Source organism: Malaya genurostris, chromosome 3 (genome assembly GCF_030247185.1).
Source record: "Malaya genurostris strain Urasoe2022 chromosome 3, Malgen_1.1, whole genome shotgun sequence".
NCBI lineage: Eukaryota > Metazoa > Arthropoda > Insecta > Diptera > Culicidae > Malaya > Malaya genurostris.
In genome coordinates, this window is record NC_080572.1 from 27,975,204 (window position 1) to 27,995,443 (window position 20,240).

Below are 20,240 nucleotides of genomic sequence, written 5' to 3' on the forward strand. Positions count from 1 at the left end.
CTCGAACAATGTTATTGATTTGCGAAAATAATCAAAGTATACTTACTGATACACGTCATTATCTATTTGAAATAAGTTCGGTATGTTGAGACTCATGAAATAAATATCGTTGTTAAAATATAAAAATATATTTTATATTGACATGTAATATCATTAGGGCTGGGTAAACTACCGATCACTGCCGATTTCAAGTGATCTTAACCAAGGAATAAATTATCATTACGAAATCAGAACTCAGAACTGATCTGATCTCTAAGTGATTTTGATTTTTGTATGATCATCAACGTTTTTAATCAGCAAAAATGCCCGGAGGGGCGAGTAAATTAGCGAAATTATTAAATTTACCTAAAATTAGTATTGAAAGATGATGCCTTCAAACGGTTGAACGGTTGGAATTTTGCGACGGCAATTCAAACGCGCCATTCAATCGCAGCGCGTTCTGTGTGTTTGAAACCTTTCGCTCCTGTTACTTTTATAAATTAAATTCATGTCAAAAAGCGTTTTATTGCTAATGCATGAGCATCATCATCTGTATCAAACAGCGGGAAGTAAAACAGTCTGCTGGAAGTAAATCAATGATCGAAATAATAGCGGTTAAATAAACACTTGTTATCATAAATTTCTCAAATCGAATGAACACATTTTCACCAAACGCTTTAACCATCGATGTTGTTTTCATTGACATTTTGAAGCGACGCGAACTAAAAAAGTTGTTGATTTTGCATTGCGATTATTGTTTTGCTTTCAACTGTCTCCGGCATTTGACAGCATTCAAAACAACATATTTTTCAACTACTTGAATATATGCAAATCAAAAACCATATTGGTTGAATCACGAAGAAATTAGTTAAATCAACTATCGCAAAATTCGAAAACTGCGATATCGCAATTTTATGATCGAAGGGTTCTTCGTGTAAGAACCATTAGTAATTGCATCAGCCGAAACCACCACGCCGCATCGACGATTTCGACATGTTCGGACAGGATAACCGCTGATACAATAGTTTAGGGCTAGGTAGTCAGGTCTAACGAACATTCAGGCAAGACAAGCTAATTAGTTCGATTTGAGAGTTAAGAGAGTGCAGATGTGAAAACCAAATATACCATGAATTGAAATGTTTTTTTAAAAATACTTAAATAAACCCAAGTACATAAGTCAATATCGAGCAGCTTCTGTCAAATTACCGGCAATCACCAACACTGCTGGAAGGTAAGTAAGAATAATCTACGATTTTAGTGTTTACAAATACTGCCCACACTTAGTTATCAGTTTTTATTTAATCGATACCTACATCATAGTTTCCAAATCAATTCCGGGGTAATAATTTCAAATATACACCATTCTCCGGAGTGACATCCCCAAGTCCCTTAGAAATTTTAAGCGGTATCTCCGTTCGATCAGTCTTTTCGAAGGAGAAATTCAGTAGCATATAATACAGAATAACTTTAACCTCGGCAAGTGCGAAACGCGATCCGATACAATTTCTGGGACCGATTCCAAATGGTGCATATGATTCGGCTTTGATGTTACCCTTCCGCATGTCTCCAAATCGTTCTGGATCGAAAACATCCGGATTCGGAAAATAGTTAGGATCACGGTGTAGTGCCTGAATGGGTATCCAAACATAGGAGCCTTTATCGATAATAAACTTGAGTCCATCGCCAGAATCTAGTTGATAGTCTTTCAAGCAAATTCGATCAACTGCTGGAACTGGTGGCCACATTCGAAGACCTTCTGATATAACCATATCCAAATACTTCATTTTCAGTAGGGCATCGTATGTCAGTGATCCTTCACCTAGAGATGAATGAGTTGCTACAATTTCTTTGTGCAGTCTTCGTTGTACATCAGGATTTACCGCTAGTTCATAAATTACGAAAAGTAAGCACGTTGAAACAGTATCAAATCCTGCTATAAAAAATACTAAACATTGAGCTACTATTTCAGCATCAGTTAGAGTTGTCAATCTATGCCCTTTACTAATACTGGATTCATGCACAGTGGCAAAACTGTCATCATGTTCTGTATGTTGTTTTTGTTTTAGTGTTCCTTTCTTAGCTTGTATCAAAAGATTCACCATGTCTTGTCGAACAATACCCTTATTTTCTCGATCGTTTATAGCTGATAGTATAATCGATTTGAAGTAATTATTGTATTTTGCATCAACTATATCGATTCCCGAATGATCCATGATACTTGGTATTAATCTGTGCCCGATTAATCGGAGAAATACACTTATTCGATTAAAGTTCATCATGTTCCTTCCATTTTCGAAAAACTCGTTTGTAGGATTTTTTAATGAATCAACTTGGAAACCGAAAGCACACGTAGCAATCACATCGTTTGAAAATCGTGAGAAGACATCCTTCATTTCGTACTCCTGAGGTCCCTTTGAACGTGCTTCATCGAGATAGTATCGCGCAGCATTTTCACCGCATTCCACTATGAGATCGAACATCAACCGTAGTTTGCTACCGGTGAACGCAGGACTCAACGTTGCCCGCATGTTTCTCCATTTTTGACCGGTTAAAGCAAACAACGATTTACTGAAGATCAAATCCGGATGATTGTTGTCTGCCCCACCAAACAGAGGCACACGATCAACAAAGTGATCGAAATCTTTCACAGCCACTTTTTTTATCAAGTCAGGATCACGTATAACAAACACTGGTGAGATTAGATCAAACATTCCGAATACCCTGAAAATAAATTCTTTTTAAATGGTAACATGATATATTTGATTAGTTTTCTTACTTGGAGTTCGGAAACTTTTCATACGTGGTTTGGATGAAATCACCGAATGAAATTTTTTTCAGATATAGCTGCCACGTACTTCCCAGCAGGAATTTGGTATCCAACGAAGGAATGGGTTTCTTGTGGAAGTAATCACTGTTCCTGGTTAGAAACTGATAAATTATAACCAAAATTACGCCGATCGCGATGAGATGCAGGAAGCTTATTTCCATCCTGAAAGAGCAGTTTTCTCAGCACATCCGCTGTTGAGGAAAAATTGCCAACGACTAAGTGCATTTCGGAATTATACCAAGATTATTCAACAACCGGAATAAACTCGCATCACTCTGATGGTATGTAATATGAATTCCGTATAAGGAGCTAGCGTATTTACATCGATAACACTCATCATCGATGATTGTTTTGCACGTTTGTATAGTAGAGGATGAGCGTGCACTTTTGCCGAGCGCATTAAAACACTATTTAAATTGTATACAAACTTGCTCAGGCTAGACTAGGTATGTCATGGTCTAGCTTTAAGTTAGATGGAACAGTATTTTCGAAATAAATAAGTATATTTAGTTTTATTCCACATTATTTCACACTGAAATATTACTATGAATTCTAATTGTGCAAATAAATTTCTGATGGACGACTTTGAATCAATGTTGAGAAATTAAAGACCGAAATTATCTATGCTCGGAAGTTTTATGTTAAGTTGAGCTAGTTAGTATACTTTGTTTAAGTACAAATTCAGAAATTCATCAGCAGAATACAATACCTAATACAAATTAGTCTCCCCTAAAAATCATCATGACATCAATCCATACGGGTTTCAATCATTATAGATAAGATGTCACTGCCATATCGAGTAGTATATAAATATTATATGAAGCATAAATGACATTCCTTACCACATTTGATGTAAGTATCAAGTCTTTAGTTAATTACTTAAATATAATCAAAAGCGATTCCACCGCAAATCCCGTCTTTTAAAAAATATTTTTTTATCTTTATCTTTTTATCTTTGATTTGGCCGATTTGGCTCAAATTTAGCATGAAAATACTTCATGACCAAAAAGCACAATTTGCATCATTGCTGCACCATTTCGACTCTAATCATCAGTGTACTATTTTTATATTTATATTTATATATTTGAAAATGATGAACATTGTTTGTGGCAATGTTTTAAGTAGAGTGTCTCTAGGTCGTCAAATGATGAGATAACTAAGTCCTCACAAGTTCCTATCTCATGCCTCCCCGAGCGTCTATGATGACATTTGGTCAATAGAACGGCGTCGACTGGGTGCTATCGCCTTCTGCGTTAGTAGCAAAATGAGAGGGTGCGAAATGGACTGTAGTTTGAAGCCCATCCTAAAGTGCTATATTGCAATATACATAGTATATTGCAACATGTTGTTTGTTGCATTATTTGTTATATATTGAATTGATTTATATTACATTGTATTATATATTGTTGTTGTTGTTGTTGTTATTATTATTATTATTGTTATTATTATTATTATTATTATTATTATTATTATTATTATTATTAATAATAATAAAAATTATATTTCCTGCAAAACTGCGACGAAAGAAGAGCATAACTTACACTGCGAAAGCAACTGTTATAGATTGTATCATAGCATATTATTTCATATATTATCTTATTATATTATATTTTGTTATGTTGTATGGTATTATACTGCATTGCATTATATCATATTATATTGTATTATATTATATTATATTATATTATAAGTATTGTGTTATATTGTATTATGTTATATTATTTTTTATTATGTTATATCACAGAGAACAGATATCCAACAGACATTCATACGTGTAAAGTCGTGTGCAACGGTGATTTTTAATGGATTTTCATTTGTATGCTTTACACAGCATTTTAAAAAAGTTTGTACTAGCTTGGATGTGATATATTTTATAATATTATATTATATTATATTATATTATATTATATTATATTATATTATATTATATTATATTATATTATATTATATTATATTATATTATATTATATTATATTATATTATATTATATTATATTATATTATATTATATTATATTATATTATATTATATTATATTATATTATATTATATTGTATTATGCTCAAGTATATCGACAACGGTGAGGGGCAGGGATTGCATCAGGGTATCTTACAAGTGAATGACTGGATGATGGAGTGGATTGCCAACCTGAGTCACGCGGGGGAAGCTTTGTGTTTCTCCCTGAAGGTCTGAAATGAGTAAGACGCACCCTTCTAACAAACAAACCATCATGCGGGTTTAAGCTGGTACAGCGAAATTCTTTATTGTATGGCAGGATGTTCTTGCTGGAAGGCGCCGGGTCCTCAAAACCTATTTTGGCCTTCTTAACAGCAATTATATGAAAGCTATCTGATAATCAAATTCGGATCTACTGTAAGTCTACCCGCATACATTGGTAATGCCTTGAACTGATGATGGCATCACACATACATACATACATACATACATGTTTTAAGTAGAGTGTCTCTAAGTGACGGTAGTTGTTCGATTGGAAGACACTTTTTGGTAAGTATCGTTGCTAACGACCTGTCAAATACAATATAGCTTTCTAAACTTTCGGATTAAATGATTCGAGTTGTTGCCGACATTACGAACGAAATGTCATCATTCTACTTACAGGAAATTTAGTTTTAGGTAATTAATGGAACTATAAGAAGAAAGTAGACACTGCTGAAACGAGTGTTCTTTTATATTCCAACTTGAAAATACGCAAAATGTCTGTTGATGTATGTAACAAAAATATGCACTCAATTTTCTCAGAAATGGCTGGACTGATTTCCACAAACTTAGATTTAAATGAAAGGTCCTATGGTCCCATAACCTACAATTGAATTTTATTCCGGTTCGGGAGTAACAGGGTGAAATGTGCGAAAAAAACGTGCTTAATCCAACTAGCAGCGAGATCATACCTTTATTGTATCAATCCACATGTGTTTTTTGCATGAATATTCTTCGGTGTTTCAGTTTTCATGACATTATTCTAATGTCCGTCGTTTTAATGGGCAATTTGAGATTTTAATCACTCATTACTCTGTAATGTCGAAACTGCAAAAGATCGAATTTGAATCTAAAAATGTAACAATCGATTAAATATTCCATGATATGTCGAAGTAATTTCCACTTTAGAGTTTAGGGTACCGAAAACTGAATACAACCAAAAATGAAATAAGTTTATTTGGTTATCGACTATCCAAATCTGCTAACGCGATAAACCTGATTAATTTATGTGAAACAGACATTTTTATACTAATCACTCTAGTTCTAGATGCATAATTAATGTCAGTTACAAAATTTAAATCTGGATTCTATAACAAGAATAACTGGCAGCCCCAGCAGTGTTTTACTCGTGTTTCGAATATACAAAAAATAGAACGGCATCATACACCAGTTTTGAATTTGACAGAGGAACTGGTCGAATAAATAAAACTAGAACGGCTTGCTGGGGATACGTTTATTCCAGTTTCTGTTCTATTATAGATCTTCCATACAGAACTTCTAGCTGCTGAATTTGCTCTTAGGTTCAAACGAAAGGTCTTACAATTTCATAAGATCCAACCGAATTTTATTCGGATATGATTTCCGCTAACGGAATTTCAGTGTGATAAGTATGAAAATTTCAATTTCAAGAGCGTAGTTTTATACATGACTCTGAAAATTGAGCAATATACTTTCTACTAGCCGCATAAGTCTTCAATTAGGAAGGTCTGATTAGTTGATGACCAAATATATTGCTTTTGGGTTATATGAGAAAGGCATTATTACACCACTAGATGGATTAAAACAGGTTTTGATTTCTGTTTAGCGGTTTGTCTTGGAAAGTGTTCACCGTTAAATTCCTTTTGTGGAATTTGACTGTTTCAACAGACTTCGCAGCCGATTCTCAGCGTACAGAATCATTGCATAGCTAGTACTACGATCCTACTGACACTATAAATCCTTCCAGACTGGGACTTGAATATACGACAACTGACTTGTAAGACCAACGCCCTACACAGATAAAAATATTTTGTGAATTTACATCTATTTTCATGCACATATTTGGAGCAGGTAATTAAACATAAAATTACTTTACAATTCTGTACGTTTCAATACAATTTAATCGCAAAATAAGCGTTAATTGAAAGATATAGTTATATTCATTGAAAATTCAATGCAATTCAATTTAGTTTTGCATCGATGAAGGTTTTCAATCAAAATTTCGATTCAACCCATGTCTATTCCATGTTACTTAGATTTACATCTCGTGTAAATTTCATTATTTCTTTCTGTGTATGCATTGAACTGGCCAATTTACAAAAACAAGAATAAATTAAGGGGACGGGTATCGCGTGATGGGTTAGTCGATACGATGCACCTATGATCATATGATCAGAAAAATTTTCTAGCCCAAAGAGGCGGAGTACCTTAAGATTAAAATCTCTATAAGCGAAACAGAATTAAACAGGAATAAATGAATGATAGTTTTTCGTTCCATTAACAGTAATATCTCTTTTCGATGATGTTTATTAAGGAGCAAGATATTTTGCAAGCGTATGAGTAATGTCAACAATGTGTGCGTGAAAACAACCTCCTGCGCTTTTTTCCCTTTTTTGAATCAATAAATCTTCCATACGGTTGAAAAACAAACAAATCAGTTCATTCTGCTTAGAATTGCAATTCAAGAAAAGCGTAAGTCTTAGTCTAAAATCTTCCGTTTTTCTGAAAACTGCTCGAGAAAAAATATTTCAGTTTCAGCTTACTTCCACTAACACATTTGATTAGCACCGAACACATTCTTATATGGATTTTCTTTTGCAGAAATTTTTGCGAAATAAAGATTTTCGTATCTTCTATTAGAAATCCCGCAAATAGGAACCTTTAATTAAACATGCGAAAGGTAATTGATATGGAAGGTTGTCGTAAAATTTTTTATTTTTCTGGAAAACTGATTTTTTAACAGAAAATATTTAGTTTTGTTTATTTTGTGTAGCGCGATTTAATACAAATGTACTGATGCAGTGTAGCTAACTTTTTTATTAGGGAGTTGAAATCTACATTCATAAAATATAAACAATTTTCCATCGAACATTTGAAAAATTGATTAAAACTGATATTTCATCCAGAAAGTCAGACTTAACATTCATTTGAGAATAAATGATTGCTAAAAGAGATGGTTCTAAACTTAATCGTTCAAGCCAATAACTGGTTGCACTGCATATATAAATATCTATGATCTATGACATACGTACCAAATAAAATGTGCGTAATACTCAAATTACCAACACAAGCAATCTTGATTAACATTTGATTCTTAAGTCTTAAGGTAATTTCATACTCTATTGTATTAAAAAAACAAGTTTGTGTTATTTGTTTCTTTTTTCGCTTCCGAGTTCAACCGCAATAGTTCCTTTGCATTTTTGATGGGATGTTCACGATTGCTGTGACTACAGATTATGCAAGGACTGAACACATATCAGTCCAGTGGCCCTTATTACCGGTGTCACTACACGGTGAAAACCAAGTGAAGTGACTGTGACCCTTATTATGGGTATCACTTCACGGTGGAAATCAAGTGAAGTGAATTTAAGCCCTTATTACGGAATTCGCTTCAGAGACAAAAGTAATTACTTAAATGAACTTGATGTCATTATGAACCTCACGCCACCAACATTTTCTTGAAAAATTAATTTTTTCCATCACAGTGATCACTTCACTAAGCGTGATATCGGTAATAGGTAAGATCAAGTGAAGTGACATGTAAGTGAAGTGAATGTGAAAGTGGAAGTGAGAACGGTAATAAGGCCTATTATGAACATCACGACACCAACATTTCGTTGAAAAAATGAGTTTTTCCCACTACAGTGATCACTTCACCATGCGTGATACTGGTAATAGGTAAAATCAAGTGAAGTGATATGTGAGTGAAGTGAAAGTGAAAGAGGAAGTGAGAACGGTAATAAGGGCCAGCTCTTATTATGCGTAATGGCGTATTGATTTTTCGATTGAATGTAGTACGATCTAATACAAGTTCTCTTTTATTTTACTAGCGTTATCACGAATACGACATTCGACAGAGAAAACAATACGTCATTAATCAGAATAAGGGCGGATATTTGGGCTAGCATCGCAGTCAAGTGACGCAGTAGAATAAAAGACAAAATAAGACAATCACTGCAAAGTGTTTAAAAGGTTATAACAGAAGTCTAATTAAATAGTCAATCAATGAATTTGGACCCAAATCTGCACTTCACTTTGTATTATTGTATGAATTCAAAGATAAAGTCTTGGCTATTCCTTCTCTTTTTGTTAACTTCTCCTTAACAACCGTCATCAAATTTTTCTCCGCTCGCTCGAGTTCATCAATTTTCTTTGCGATGTCCGAAACATTCGGTGTCATGTAGCGTTCGGACTTTTGTCTCAATTCTTCATTCTGCTCTTCCAGTTCCTGAATGTCCTTCTCCGTTCGTACAATTTTTTCTTCCAGCTGCAGTAGAGTTTTCTCCAACTGCACGCAATCAGCATTTATCTGTCCGTACTGCTTCATCGTTTCCCCAAGCTTGATCTTTTCCCGGATCGTGTCCCGCTTCACCACACCGCCCATCAATTTCAACTCGTAACAGGTTTTGCTTGCATTTCGCATCTCGATTTCGTTATCCTTCTGCTGAATGACCAAGCCGTCGTGGTCCACCAAGAGACTATCGCTGCAAACGATTCTCTGCTTTTCTTCGATCAAATCACGCTTGACTTGGAGCTCTTGAGAGGCCTTCCGTAGCTGGGACTGAATAGTTTCCGAAGTCATTTTGCATTTTTCCGCCCAGTCACGGCAAAACTCGGAGAACAATTCGAACGGTACCGGTTCCAGTGGATTGCGAGCACGACGAGTGGAAATTTTCGATTCTATCGTGGAAACTGCTCGGTTGGCTTCCTGAATCGTTAGACTCATATCCTCGATGGAGCTTTCGAGCTCGTTGATTCGTTGACAGAATCTTTGTGGTTGCTCCGTGGCGGCCATTGCGACACATATGGTGTTTGAGTAATGTATGAATCATGGGTTGCTATGCGGAAATGTTGAAGCGTTTGCCTTTATTAGTACTTTTCAGTTATTAGCAAAGCAAAGCCCTGGCATTACATTCCTTTTGTAAAATTTGACCTTTCTGTTTCAACAAACCTCGCAGCCGATTCTTAGTGTACAGAATCATTGCTTGACTAGTACTACGATCCTACTGACACTATGAATCCTTCCAGTTCAGGACTGGAACATACGACAACTGGTTTGTGAGACCAGCGCCCTATGCATTGAATTGTCAACTCGCGGTGTGTTTTTTGTATTATATTATTATGATTTATAAATGGTAGCCGTGATCATTTTTTTGGCATTAAAATGCCTTACTCTTCACTATATGGGGCCGGGTGTAAATCAAAAGTTTCAAAAATAGTCGCGTAACCTTTTTGTGTCATAACTTTGAACGTTAATAACTTGGTCATTTGTTGATGGATTGTTATAATTTAACAACCAATCGATTCGGAAACTTTTAACTTAAACATGTATGACGACATCGTTTCAGTATTTCAATAGCATACTATTGAAAAAACCAATCCCTGTTGTACAACATGACGTCAACTTCTTATTCGGCATAGGAGGCTTTGCGTCATGCATAAAAACACCGTATCGTTATGCGTAGTATGAAGAGAAATCTATAAATATAGGCGGCACAATATTTCTTTGCTTAGTTGATGTTTGACTGTGAATGAAACAAGTAGCTTGTCCAGTGAGCTGATGACTGGATTGAATATGCGTTCACTTGCATTATTTGTTGGTGAAATTTCCTGTTGTCTGCGCAACACCGTGTTCGCTTGAGTATCTTATATATCATCTAGCTATTGAAGGACCGAATCAGCGGTTGTTGCTCGATGATTTGTTAATGGATTTTCCTAATTTAAATGATTCCAAAGTTTCAATATTGTAAGATTAAAAATGTTTTAATTTGTCAACGGATCGGTTTGCATACTTAAATCTCCATTCCCATGCGAACGAAACGTGACAATGTGACTGAACAAGTTGTTGTCCCACCAGAAATTAAACGCTTCAAAAGATTCAAAATTAAATTCTGAAACTTATTTAAAAGCGGTCTCCTCGGTTTAGTAGTATAAATGAGTTCCACAGGCTCACATATACAGTAGAATTAGATGCAATATCATATAGTATCAAAGATAAACTCAAGGTAAGTTTACCTGCGATTTTACATGTATCGTTTGAATAGGAACCCTCGTATAATTTAGTTAACCGCCAGTTTCAGTTCAATTATTATTTGCTTCAAAACAATAAGCGTCTGATGGCTACACGCGTTGTAACTATGACAATGTTCATTCATGTGTTAATTACATCAATACAATATGAACAAATATTCGGAATTTAGTTGCGTATCCATTCCGTATATTTCTGATATGCCAAAACGAAAATCAATGTAAGTAACTAAATATTTTATGCGGACTGTTCCACATGTTTTCTTCCTCGTATTGTTACCATATTATTTACCGACACTTTCCGAAGATTATCGACGATTTTGGAGGATTAATAAAATTACACCATTACTGACATTACTGGTACAACATTCTCTAGGATCGATTAACCGTTTATAAAATTAATAAGTCCACCCAGTGAACGACCATTATTAGTTTTAAACTGGTGGTAAACAAACGATATAAATCAAATCCAATTAATAAGTTTGTACGTTTCTTGAAAATTATCATCAAAAAAGAAAATAGTTTCATTTGTTTAAATCTTTAGGTTGTTTGTATCTAAAATTGAGCTTTCAAGTAACTTTGAAGTGTAGTGAAGTTTAGTGTATCATCATCAATATCATCTTTATTTTGTATTTATTATGAAGACCCTAGAAACGTTTTATTTTTAATGTTAATGTGCTCGGTCGTGTCTTGAATACAACCCTCTAATTTTTTTTCGTTGAAATGCTAGTATTCCTAAAGAAAAACTCAAGATTACAATGCCCCATGCGATCCATCGAAAAATATCGGACCAGTAATCATGAACCAGTGAACTTAGTAATAGTGTAATTTTGTTAATCCTTCGATAATAAGCATCGATAAACATTTGAAAATGACGGTAAAATGCCATAGCAACAATACAAGTTTGGAAGGAAGTATGTAAACATATGTAAACATGCAACACAAAATATGTTGTAAAATCCATTCACTTTAATGCTTCGTAAGATAAGAATATTGCATATTGAACAGATTCTTAGCAATAATAATAATTTTTATTGCCGTTTCTAGATCTGATTTTTGAAACCATACATTAACAATCATATATGTTTTCAATTGAAATTTTGTGGTTTGAATTATGCTAAATGAGAAGTACAACATAAGGATATCAACATCGTTCAATTTCGATTCCAAACCGGTCAAAAGGTTTTGAATCACCTCAGTCGGTGTTGAACAGTCGTTCGCACCGCACGCGTATAGCTCTTGGCTCCTGGAATTTTTTTTTTCTGGCTACCTAGAGTTTCATTGATTCAAGGCTTCAGTCTTTTTCAAGGCTACCTGAATCACTAACTAAGTGACTAAGTGATACAAAGAGTGATATTAGAGTGACTAAGTGATACAAAGAGTGATATTAGAGTGACTAAGAAATTAATCAGCCTTTTTTAAGGCTAGCTAGGAGTCTAATCGAAGACTAATTTAGCCTAGTTAATTTAATTTAAAATTTCATTAATTTCAAAAATGCCTGCGTCCAACCGGAAAGGCAACAAGCCTAAGGCTAAAAATAATTCAATACGGAATAAATCACAATCCGTTATTCAACATTTTTCTAATAACATTCACGATCTTATAGAATCTGAATGTAAAAATAAAAGACAACGGACGGATTTCCCTACCGTTGATCCTATGCCGTCTAACAATATTTACGAGATTCTTCCTGAATCCGATTGTAGCGACATAGAAGAAAATTCTTCAAAAATTCCCAAAATGGACGCTTGTCGTTCTGGGAAGAAACATCAATCTATGCCACCAGTGACGGTGATGATTTCCGACTTCAAAGCATTCCGTACTGAGCTTTCTACTTTTCTCCCGGAAGTAAAAGTCTCATTTCAAATCGGACGAAGAGGAGAATGTCGAGTCTTGGTGGATGGATTGGAAGATTACGAACGTCTTATTCGATATTTGTCCGAAAAACTTCATAAATTTTATTCATATGATATAAAATCAGACAGACCCTTCAAGGCTGTCTTGAAAGGATTATCAAATGATCAAAGTATTGATGAAATTAAAAATGAACTAAAAGAATTGCTTGGTTTTGCCCCTTCCCAAGTAATACTTATGAAAAAAAGAGCGAATGGTACTTCTAAACCACGCTCTGGAATTTCCCATGAACTTTACCTAATACACTTCAATCGAAGTGATGTAAACAATTTGAAAACTTTAGAAAAAGTACGTTTCATTTCCCACATTAAAATTCATTGGGAACATTATAAACGGCATAATCGTATTGCAAACTTAACGCAATGTCGTCGTTGCCAAGGCTTCGGTCATGGAACCAAAAATTGTCATATGGATATACGGTGTTTGAATTGTGGTAAATCGCATTCGAAAGACGCTTGTCCAATGAATGAAACCACTGATAAATTTTCATGTTCAAATTGCAATGGAAATCATAAATCCAATTATTTGAAATGTCCTGTCAGGGAAAAAATTTTAAACGCTCGTTCGCTTAGACAACAAGTCAAATCAACGACCTTAAATTTACAGAACATACCTGAAAATTCTTCTAAGGCACCTGCCAATTCGTCTTCTAACGAAAACAATTTATTGACAGGTAGATCGACCTCGTCATCATCTTCTTCTAATTTCACTTATGCTGGTATATTAGGTAGAAATCTATCTCCTATTTCTTCTAATGTAAATAATCAAAACACAGGACCGCCTTGCAGTTCTTCTTCTAACGAAAACAATTTATTAATAGGTAGACCGGCCAAATCATCTTCTTCTAATGGCAGTCTACCTACAAATATTCCTTCAATGCCATTCGCTTCTTTAAATGAAGTCGATTTAGGCGATATAACTGAAAATAAAATGATCTACCTACAAGATCAACTTTTTCAAATGATCATCCAAATGAATTCGACTTCATCACTTTTTGAAGCATTTCAAATCGGATGGAAATTTGCAAATAATATTATAATGAATTTAAAATTTAACAGTGATGTTAAATAATTATTTGAATATTTTAAATTGGAATGCTCGATCTTTGAAATCGAGTGAAGATGAATTTTATAATTTTCTCAAAGTTCACAAAATTCATATTGCCATTGTGACAGAAACTTTTCTTAAACCAAATGTAAAATTGAAAAGTAATCCACATTATGTGGTTCATCGATTTGACAGGTTTACTGGAATTGGTGGTGGAGTTGCCATTTTTGTCCAACGGCAAATTAAACATCGAATTTTACCTTCTTTCAATACTAAAGTTATTGAAAGCTTGGGAATCGAAGTTGAAACCATTCATGGAATTTATTTCATCGCTGGAGCATATTTGCCATTCCAATGCACCGGCGAACAATTAAATTTCTTTAAAGGCGATTTGCAAAAACTTACAAGATATCGATCGAAATTTTTCGTAATAGGGGACTTAAATGCTAAGCATGTCCAGTGGAATTGTAGGCAAAATAACAGTAATGGTAAAATACTTCATAATCAACTCTCAGCTGGTTACTTTACAGTTCTTCATCCCAGTAATCCTACTTGTTTCTCTTCAGTGAAAAACCCGTCTACAATTGATCTGGTTCTAACAGATCAAAGTCACATTTGTAGTGAACCGATTACTCATGCTGATTTTGACTCAGATCATCTTCCTGTAACATTCAGACTTTCCAACGAAGCTATAATTAATCCAATTAGTTCTATTTTCAACTATCATAGAGCAAATTGGTTGGATTACAGATCTCACATTGAAAATCATGTGGATCATGAAACTATTTTAGAAAATTCTGCGGATATCGACACAGCAATTGATAATTTGAATCATTATATTATCGAAGCTAGAAATCTTTCAGTTCCCAAAGCTCAAACTAAATTAAATTCTCCTATCATCGATGACAATCTTCAACTGCTCATTCGGTTGAAGAATGTTCGTCGACGACAATATCAACGTTCTCGTGATCCTGCTATGAAAAACATAGTTAAGGATTTACAAAAAGAAATTAAACATAGATTTACTCTTTTGCGAAATGAAAATTTCGCTAAAGAAGTTGAACAAATTAAACCATATTCTAAACCTTTCTGGAAACTTTCTAAGGTTCTTAAGAAACCTCAGAAACCTATTCCTGCTCTCAAGGAAGGAAATCAAATACTTCTTACAAATGGCGAAAAAGCTCAAAAACTTGCTCAGCAGTTCGAGAGTGTCCACAATTTTAATTTGAACGTTGTGAGTCCTATTGAAAATGAAGTCTCACTGAAATATGATCATATTTCAACTCAAGTGTTATCACACGATGACATTATTGAGACGAATTTTGATGAAATTAAATCAATTATTAGAAAACTTAAAAACATGAAGGCTCCTGGTAATGATGGAATTTTTAATATTCTTATTAAAAATCTTCCCGATGTTGCCTTGAGACTCCTGGTTAAAATTTTCAACAAGTGTTTTTCATTAGCTTACTTCCCAAAAAGATGGAAAAACGCTAAAGTAATTCCTATCCTAAAACCTGATAAAAACCCAGCAGAAACATCAAGTTATCGCCCAATTAGCTTACTTTCTTCTATCAGTAAACTTTTTGAAAAAATTATCTTGTTAAGAATGATGACTCATATAAATGAGAATTCAATTTTTTTACCAGAGCAGTTTGGATTTCGTCATGAACATTCAACTACTCATCAACTTGTCAGAGTAACGAACATGATAAAAGCAAATAAATCTTCTGGGTTATCCACTGGAGTTGCTCTTCTAGACATAGAAAAAGCATTCGACAGTGTTTGGCACAAAGGTTTAATAGCAAAAATGTCTGATTTCCAGTTTCCTATTTATTTGATCAAAATGATTCAAAATTATTTAACTGATCGTACTCTTCAGGTTAGCTATCAGAATTGTAAATCTGAATTGCTACCCGTACGAGCCGGTGTTCCGCAGGGTTCGAGTGTAGCTCCAATCTTGTATAATATTTTCACTTCTGATCTTCCAAATCTACCCGTTGGTTGTCAGAAATCGCTATTCTGTGACGACACAAGTCTGTTAGCCACAGGTAGAAATCTAAGAGTGATCTGCAGTCGCCTACAAAGAAGTTTAAATATTTTCAGTGATTATCTGTCAAAATGGAAAATTAAACCAAATGCAGCAAAAACGCAATTAATTATCTTTCCTCACAAGCCAAGAGCTTCTTTTCTTAAACCAAACAATAATCACATTCTCAAATTGAATGGCTTGGAATTGACATGGTCTGATCAAGCTAAATACTTAGGTTTAACGTATGACAAAAAACTCACTTTCAAGGATCACATTGAAGGAATCCAGGCAAAGTGTAATAAATATATTAAATGTTTATATCCTCTTATAAACAGAAATTCTAAGCTCTGTCTAAAAAACAAATTGTTAATTTATAAACAAATTTTCAGACCAGCCATGCTTTATGCGGTACCAATTTGGTCAAGCTGTTGTTCCACCAGGAAGAAAACGCTTCAAAGGATTCAGAATAAAATTCTGAAAATGATTCTGAAGCGTCCTCCCTGGTTTAGTACAAATGAGTTACACAGACTCACAAATATAGAACCATTAGATGTAATGTCACATAATATTATAAGCAAATTCCGACAAAAATCGATGCAATCTTCAATTGAATCGATTCGCTCTCTGTATTAGTTAGTAAGTTAGTATATAAGTTCCTTTTCCCCATTACACAATACAAGTAGGTTTAGAATTTTCCCTACACAAAAATCTCAGAATTGCGGAAGCAAATGATGTCTTCATGGTAATAACCAAATCATATATATATTTACAGGGCTGAAAAGTCACCACTTGTGGCTGAACACCCAATTTCAATCTTAATAATTTAATTTTAACTCATATTCCAATAAATAGTTATTTAAAAAAAAAAAAAAAAAAAAAAAAAAAAAAAAAAAAGGTTTTGAATCACTCTTCTGGGCTAAAGAGAATGAAGAATGACTTTGTATATAAACATTTACGAATAAGAATGTGTTTATTTTGAGTGCAAGGAATTCAAGTTTTGAGTTAAACTCACAAAATTTTTGAAAAAATTTTTTTTCCATATTTTGATTAAAAAATACTCAAATTTTGAAAGCTTCCTCTCTTAACTCAAAAATGAGTAGAATGGTGGTAAATCAAGTTTAGAGTACGTGCATTTTTTGTAAATTTGAGTGGTGTGTCACTCAATTTTGAGTTATGTTGAATGAGGGTGTACGTCACCATAGTATAAACGTGATATCGTCTCAAACCTCTACAATTATAATAGTGGACCCCACCAGCATGTAGGTTGGTATGAGGTATGCTAAAGTGAGACTGATTTTATATGCAGCACATACATACATAAGTGTTGGAAGTTAACCAATTCCCCCTTTTCCGCTTGTTTCATGATAATGTGAAACTTGTAAGTGGTATATTGAAAAAACCATTGTTATGCGACTATCCGGCTGTTAAATGCTCTACTATTATAATAGACTCAAGCGCCACGGCACAGTAGTGGATTTCGCGCAGAACAGAAACAATTTGGTCGATGTGAAATAACTGTCATGTGCTGTTGGTTGCAAATCGGAACAGATTTAATTGGACGTGGTTATGAAATTATCCTTTACAGTTAACCGCTTTTATTCAAAACTATGATTACGAGTATTCATATCGACGAAAACCGAAGTTTATTTTAGAAATGCAAGCATTCAAAAATGAAAATTCACGTTCATTTGATAGGCCAGGGGTTGGTATAACAAGCTTCACAGTTTCTACGTAGCATGGGTCGCACGACACTGGAGTAATGACACTATCAGATCCTTCCCTGATGATGAGAACTGATTAATTACTGATTTTGTGAGCGCTGACGCAATAGCATTGTTGATGAGATGCCGTTTTATTCAACATTATGCTAAAAATTTCCTCTAGAGATATGCATATCAATCTGATATGCTATCGAGCTACTTCGGTTCAGAATAAATATACACAAAACGTTCATTCACCATCTATAGCATTGAATATTTCATGTGGATTTCAGATGATAGCTAAACTGAGGTGGTTGCTAAGCTCATTACTGACCGACAATTCAGCCGCCTAACTTGTTTTCAATTACCCAATCTTTATGAGAAGTTTTCAATTTTCCTTTTTGTCAAAATATACTCGGTGACTGATAATACAATTACGAATTCTGTAAGCTGCAAGTAATTTATTCTCCAGATTGGGCGAAAAAGCTCAGTAATAATTATTTTTCCATGATACGATGTCATGAGACAATGTGAGAATTTTCGGATAAGAAGTGAGATATACCAAACCCCTAGGCTTTGGGTGATGAGCTACAGGGCGCGTACCCCCGGTAGGCGGATGGGGGTGGGAGTCAATTTACACTTCGTATTGACAAAGTCGGACCATACCGAAATCTATCGTTCGCTTATAAATGTAAAAAAAAATGAAAATTATTATGTTATCTGGATCGATCACGGAGTGGACAGGACTAATACTGCTTGAAATTGAAAATAGGTTATTAGGTGGTTTCAAGCATTCTTATGCCTGGAATTGATCAGCAATTTGAAATGTCTTGATCCAGTTGGGATGAATATTAATGTATCACATTCGTATTGAACTGGTGAATTTAATTAAAAAAGAGGACTATTATTATCAGGAATAAGAGTAAATTGACATCTTATGAACCGTTAAGGAACTTTCCAACCTTTCCTATCCGGTTAGGTATCGGTTCTAATGTTTACAAATTGCAATGACGGCGAAACTGATTCGGTCAGGTGTAAATACACTCTCAAATCGGGAAAGGTTTGAATGTACCTATATTTCTCCAACTTTGACACAGATGTCACCTTCTAACTGAAAGTGTGAAATGTGTGTTTCTGAAAGAGAACGGTTCACGTGGACCATTCGAACAATAACATCTAGTATTTCTTTACGAAATACATGTAGTACTTGTTCCTTGGACGCGTGCTCAACACTAGAAAACCAAAAACTAAAACAGAATAACTAAAAGCTAGCTGTAAATTTTCAAATTTCTTACTGTGTAACAGATCGGCTGAAAAATTCGTATCGTTTCTATGAGAGGGCGCCACTAGAATTAAATCTATACCATTTTCAGTTAGTACCAACCTTCAAAAGATACGTGTATAAATTTGACAGCTGTCTGATTATTAGTTTGTGAGATATTGCATTTTGAGTGAAGCTACTTTTGTTATTGTGAAAAAAATGGAAAAAAAGGAATTTCGTGTGTTGATGAAACACTACTTTTTGATGATAAAAAGTGTCGCCGATACCAAAAAATGGCTTGATGAGTGTTATCCAGACTCTGCACCGGGCGAAGCAACAATTCGTAAGTGGTTTGCAAAATTTCGTACTGGTCATACGAGCACCGAAGACGATGAACGCAGTGGACGTCCAAAAGAGGCTGTTACCGATGAAAACGTGAAAAAATCCACAAAATGATTTTCAATGACCGTAACTGACTGACACCCTAAAGATATCAAAGGAACGCGTTGGAATATTATTCACGATTATGAGAAAGCTTTGTGCAAAATGGGTGCCGCGTGAGTTCACAATCGATCAAAAACAACAACGAATTGATGATTCTGAGCAGTGTTTGGAGCTGTTATATCGAAATAAAACCGATTATTTTCGTCGATATATAACAATGGACGAAACATGGTTCCATCACTTCACTCCGGAGTCCAATCGACAGTCAGCTGAGTGGACTGCACGCGATGAACCGAACCCAAAGCGTGGAAAGATTCAACAATCGGCCGGTAAGGTTATGGCGCCTGTATTTTGGGATTCGCATGGTATAATTTTCATCGACTACCTTGAAAAGGGAAATACCATCAACAGTGACTATTATATAGCGTTATTAGAGCGTTTGAAGGACGAAATTTCAAGAAAACGGCCTCATTTGAAGAAGAAAAAAGTTTTGTTTCATCAAGACAATGCACCGTGTCACAAGTCGATGAAAACCATGCTGAAATTGAACGAATTGGGCTTTGAATTGCTCCCTCATCCACCGTATTCTCCAGATTTGGCCCCCAGTGACTTTTTCCTGTTCTCAGACCTCAAGATAACGCTCGCTGGTAAAAAAATTAGAAGAAATGAAGAGGTAATCGCTGAAACTGAGGCCTTTTTTGAGGCAAAGGACAAACCGTACTACAAAAATGGTATCGAAAAGTTGGAAGACCGCTATAATCGCTGTATCGCCTCTGATGGCAATTATGTTGAATAATAAAAACGAATTTTGGCAA

At 34.7% G+C, this 20,240-nt stretch overlaps 2 protein-coding genes across 3 annotated transcripts in view; both read right to left on the reverse strand.

The window, feature by feature from the left end:
* The window catches only part of LOC131437314 (sodium-dependent transporter bedraggled), a 279,011-nt gene that overhangs the window by 230,798 nt on the left and 27,973 nt on the right, over positions 1-20,240 (reverse strand). The window lies entirely within an intron of this gene.
* Positions 110-3,035, reverse strand: LOC131437332 (cytochrome P450 9e2-like). Its single transcript, XM_058606605.1, has 2 exons — positions 2,756-3,035; positions 110-2,700 (listed from the first exon to the last, which is right to left on the reverse strand). The coding sequence occupies exons 1-2, from the start codon at positions 2,965-2,967 to the stop codon at positions 1,308-1,310; spliced, it is 1,605 nt and encodes a 534-aa protein (XP_058462588.1). The 5' UTR covers positions 2,968-3,035; the 3' UTR covers positions 110-1,307.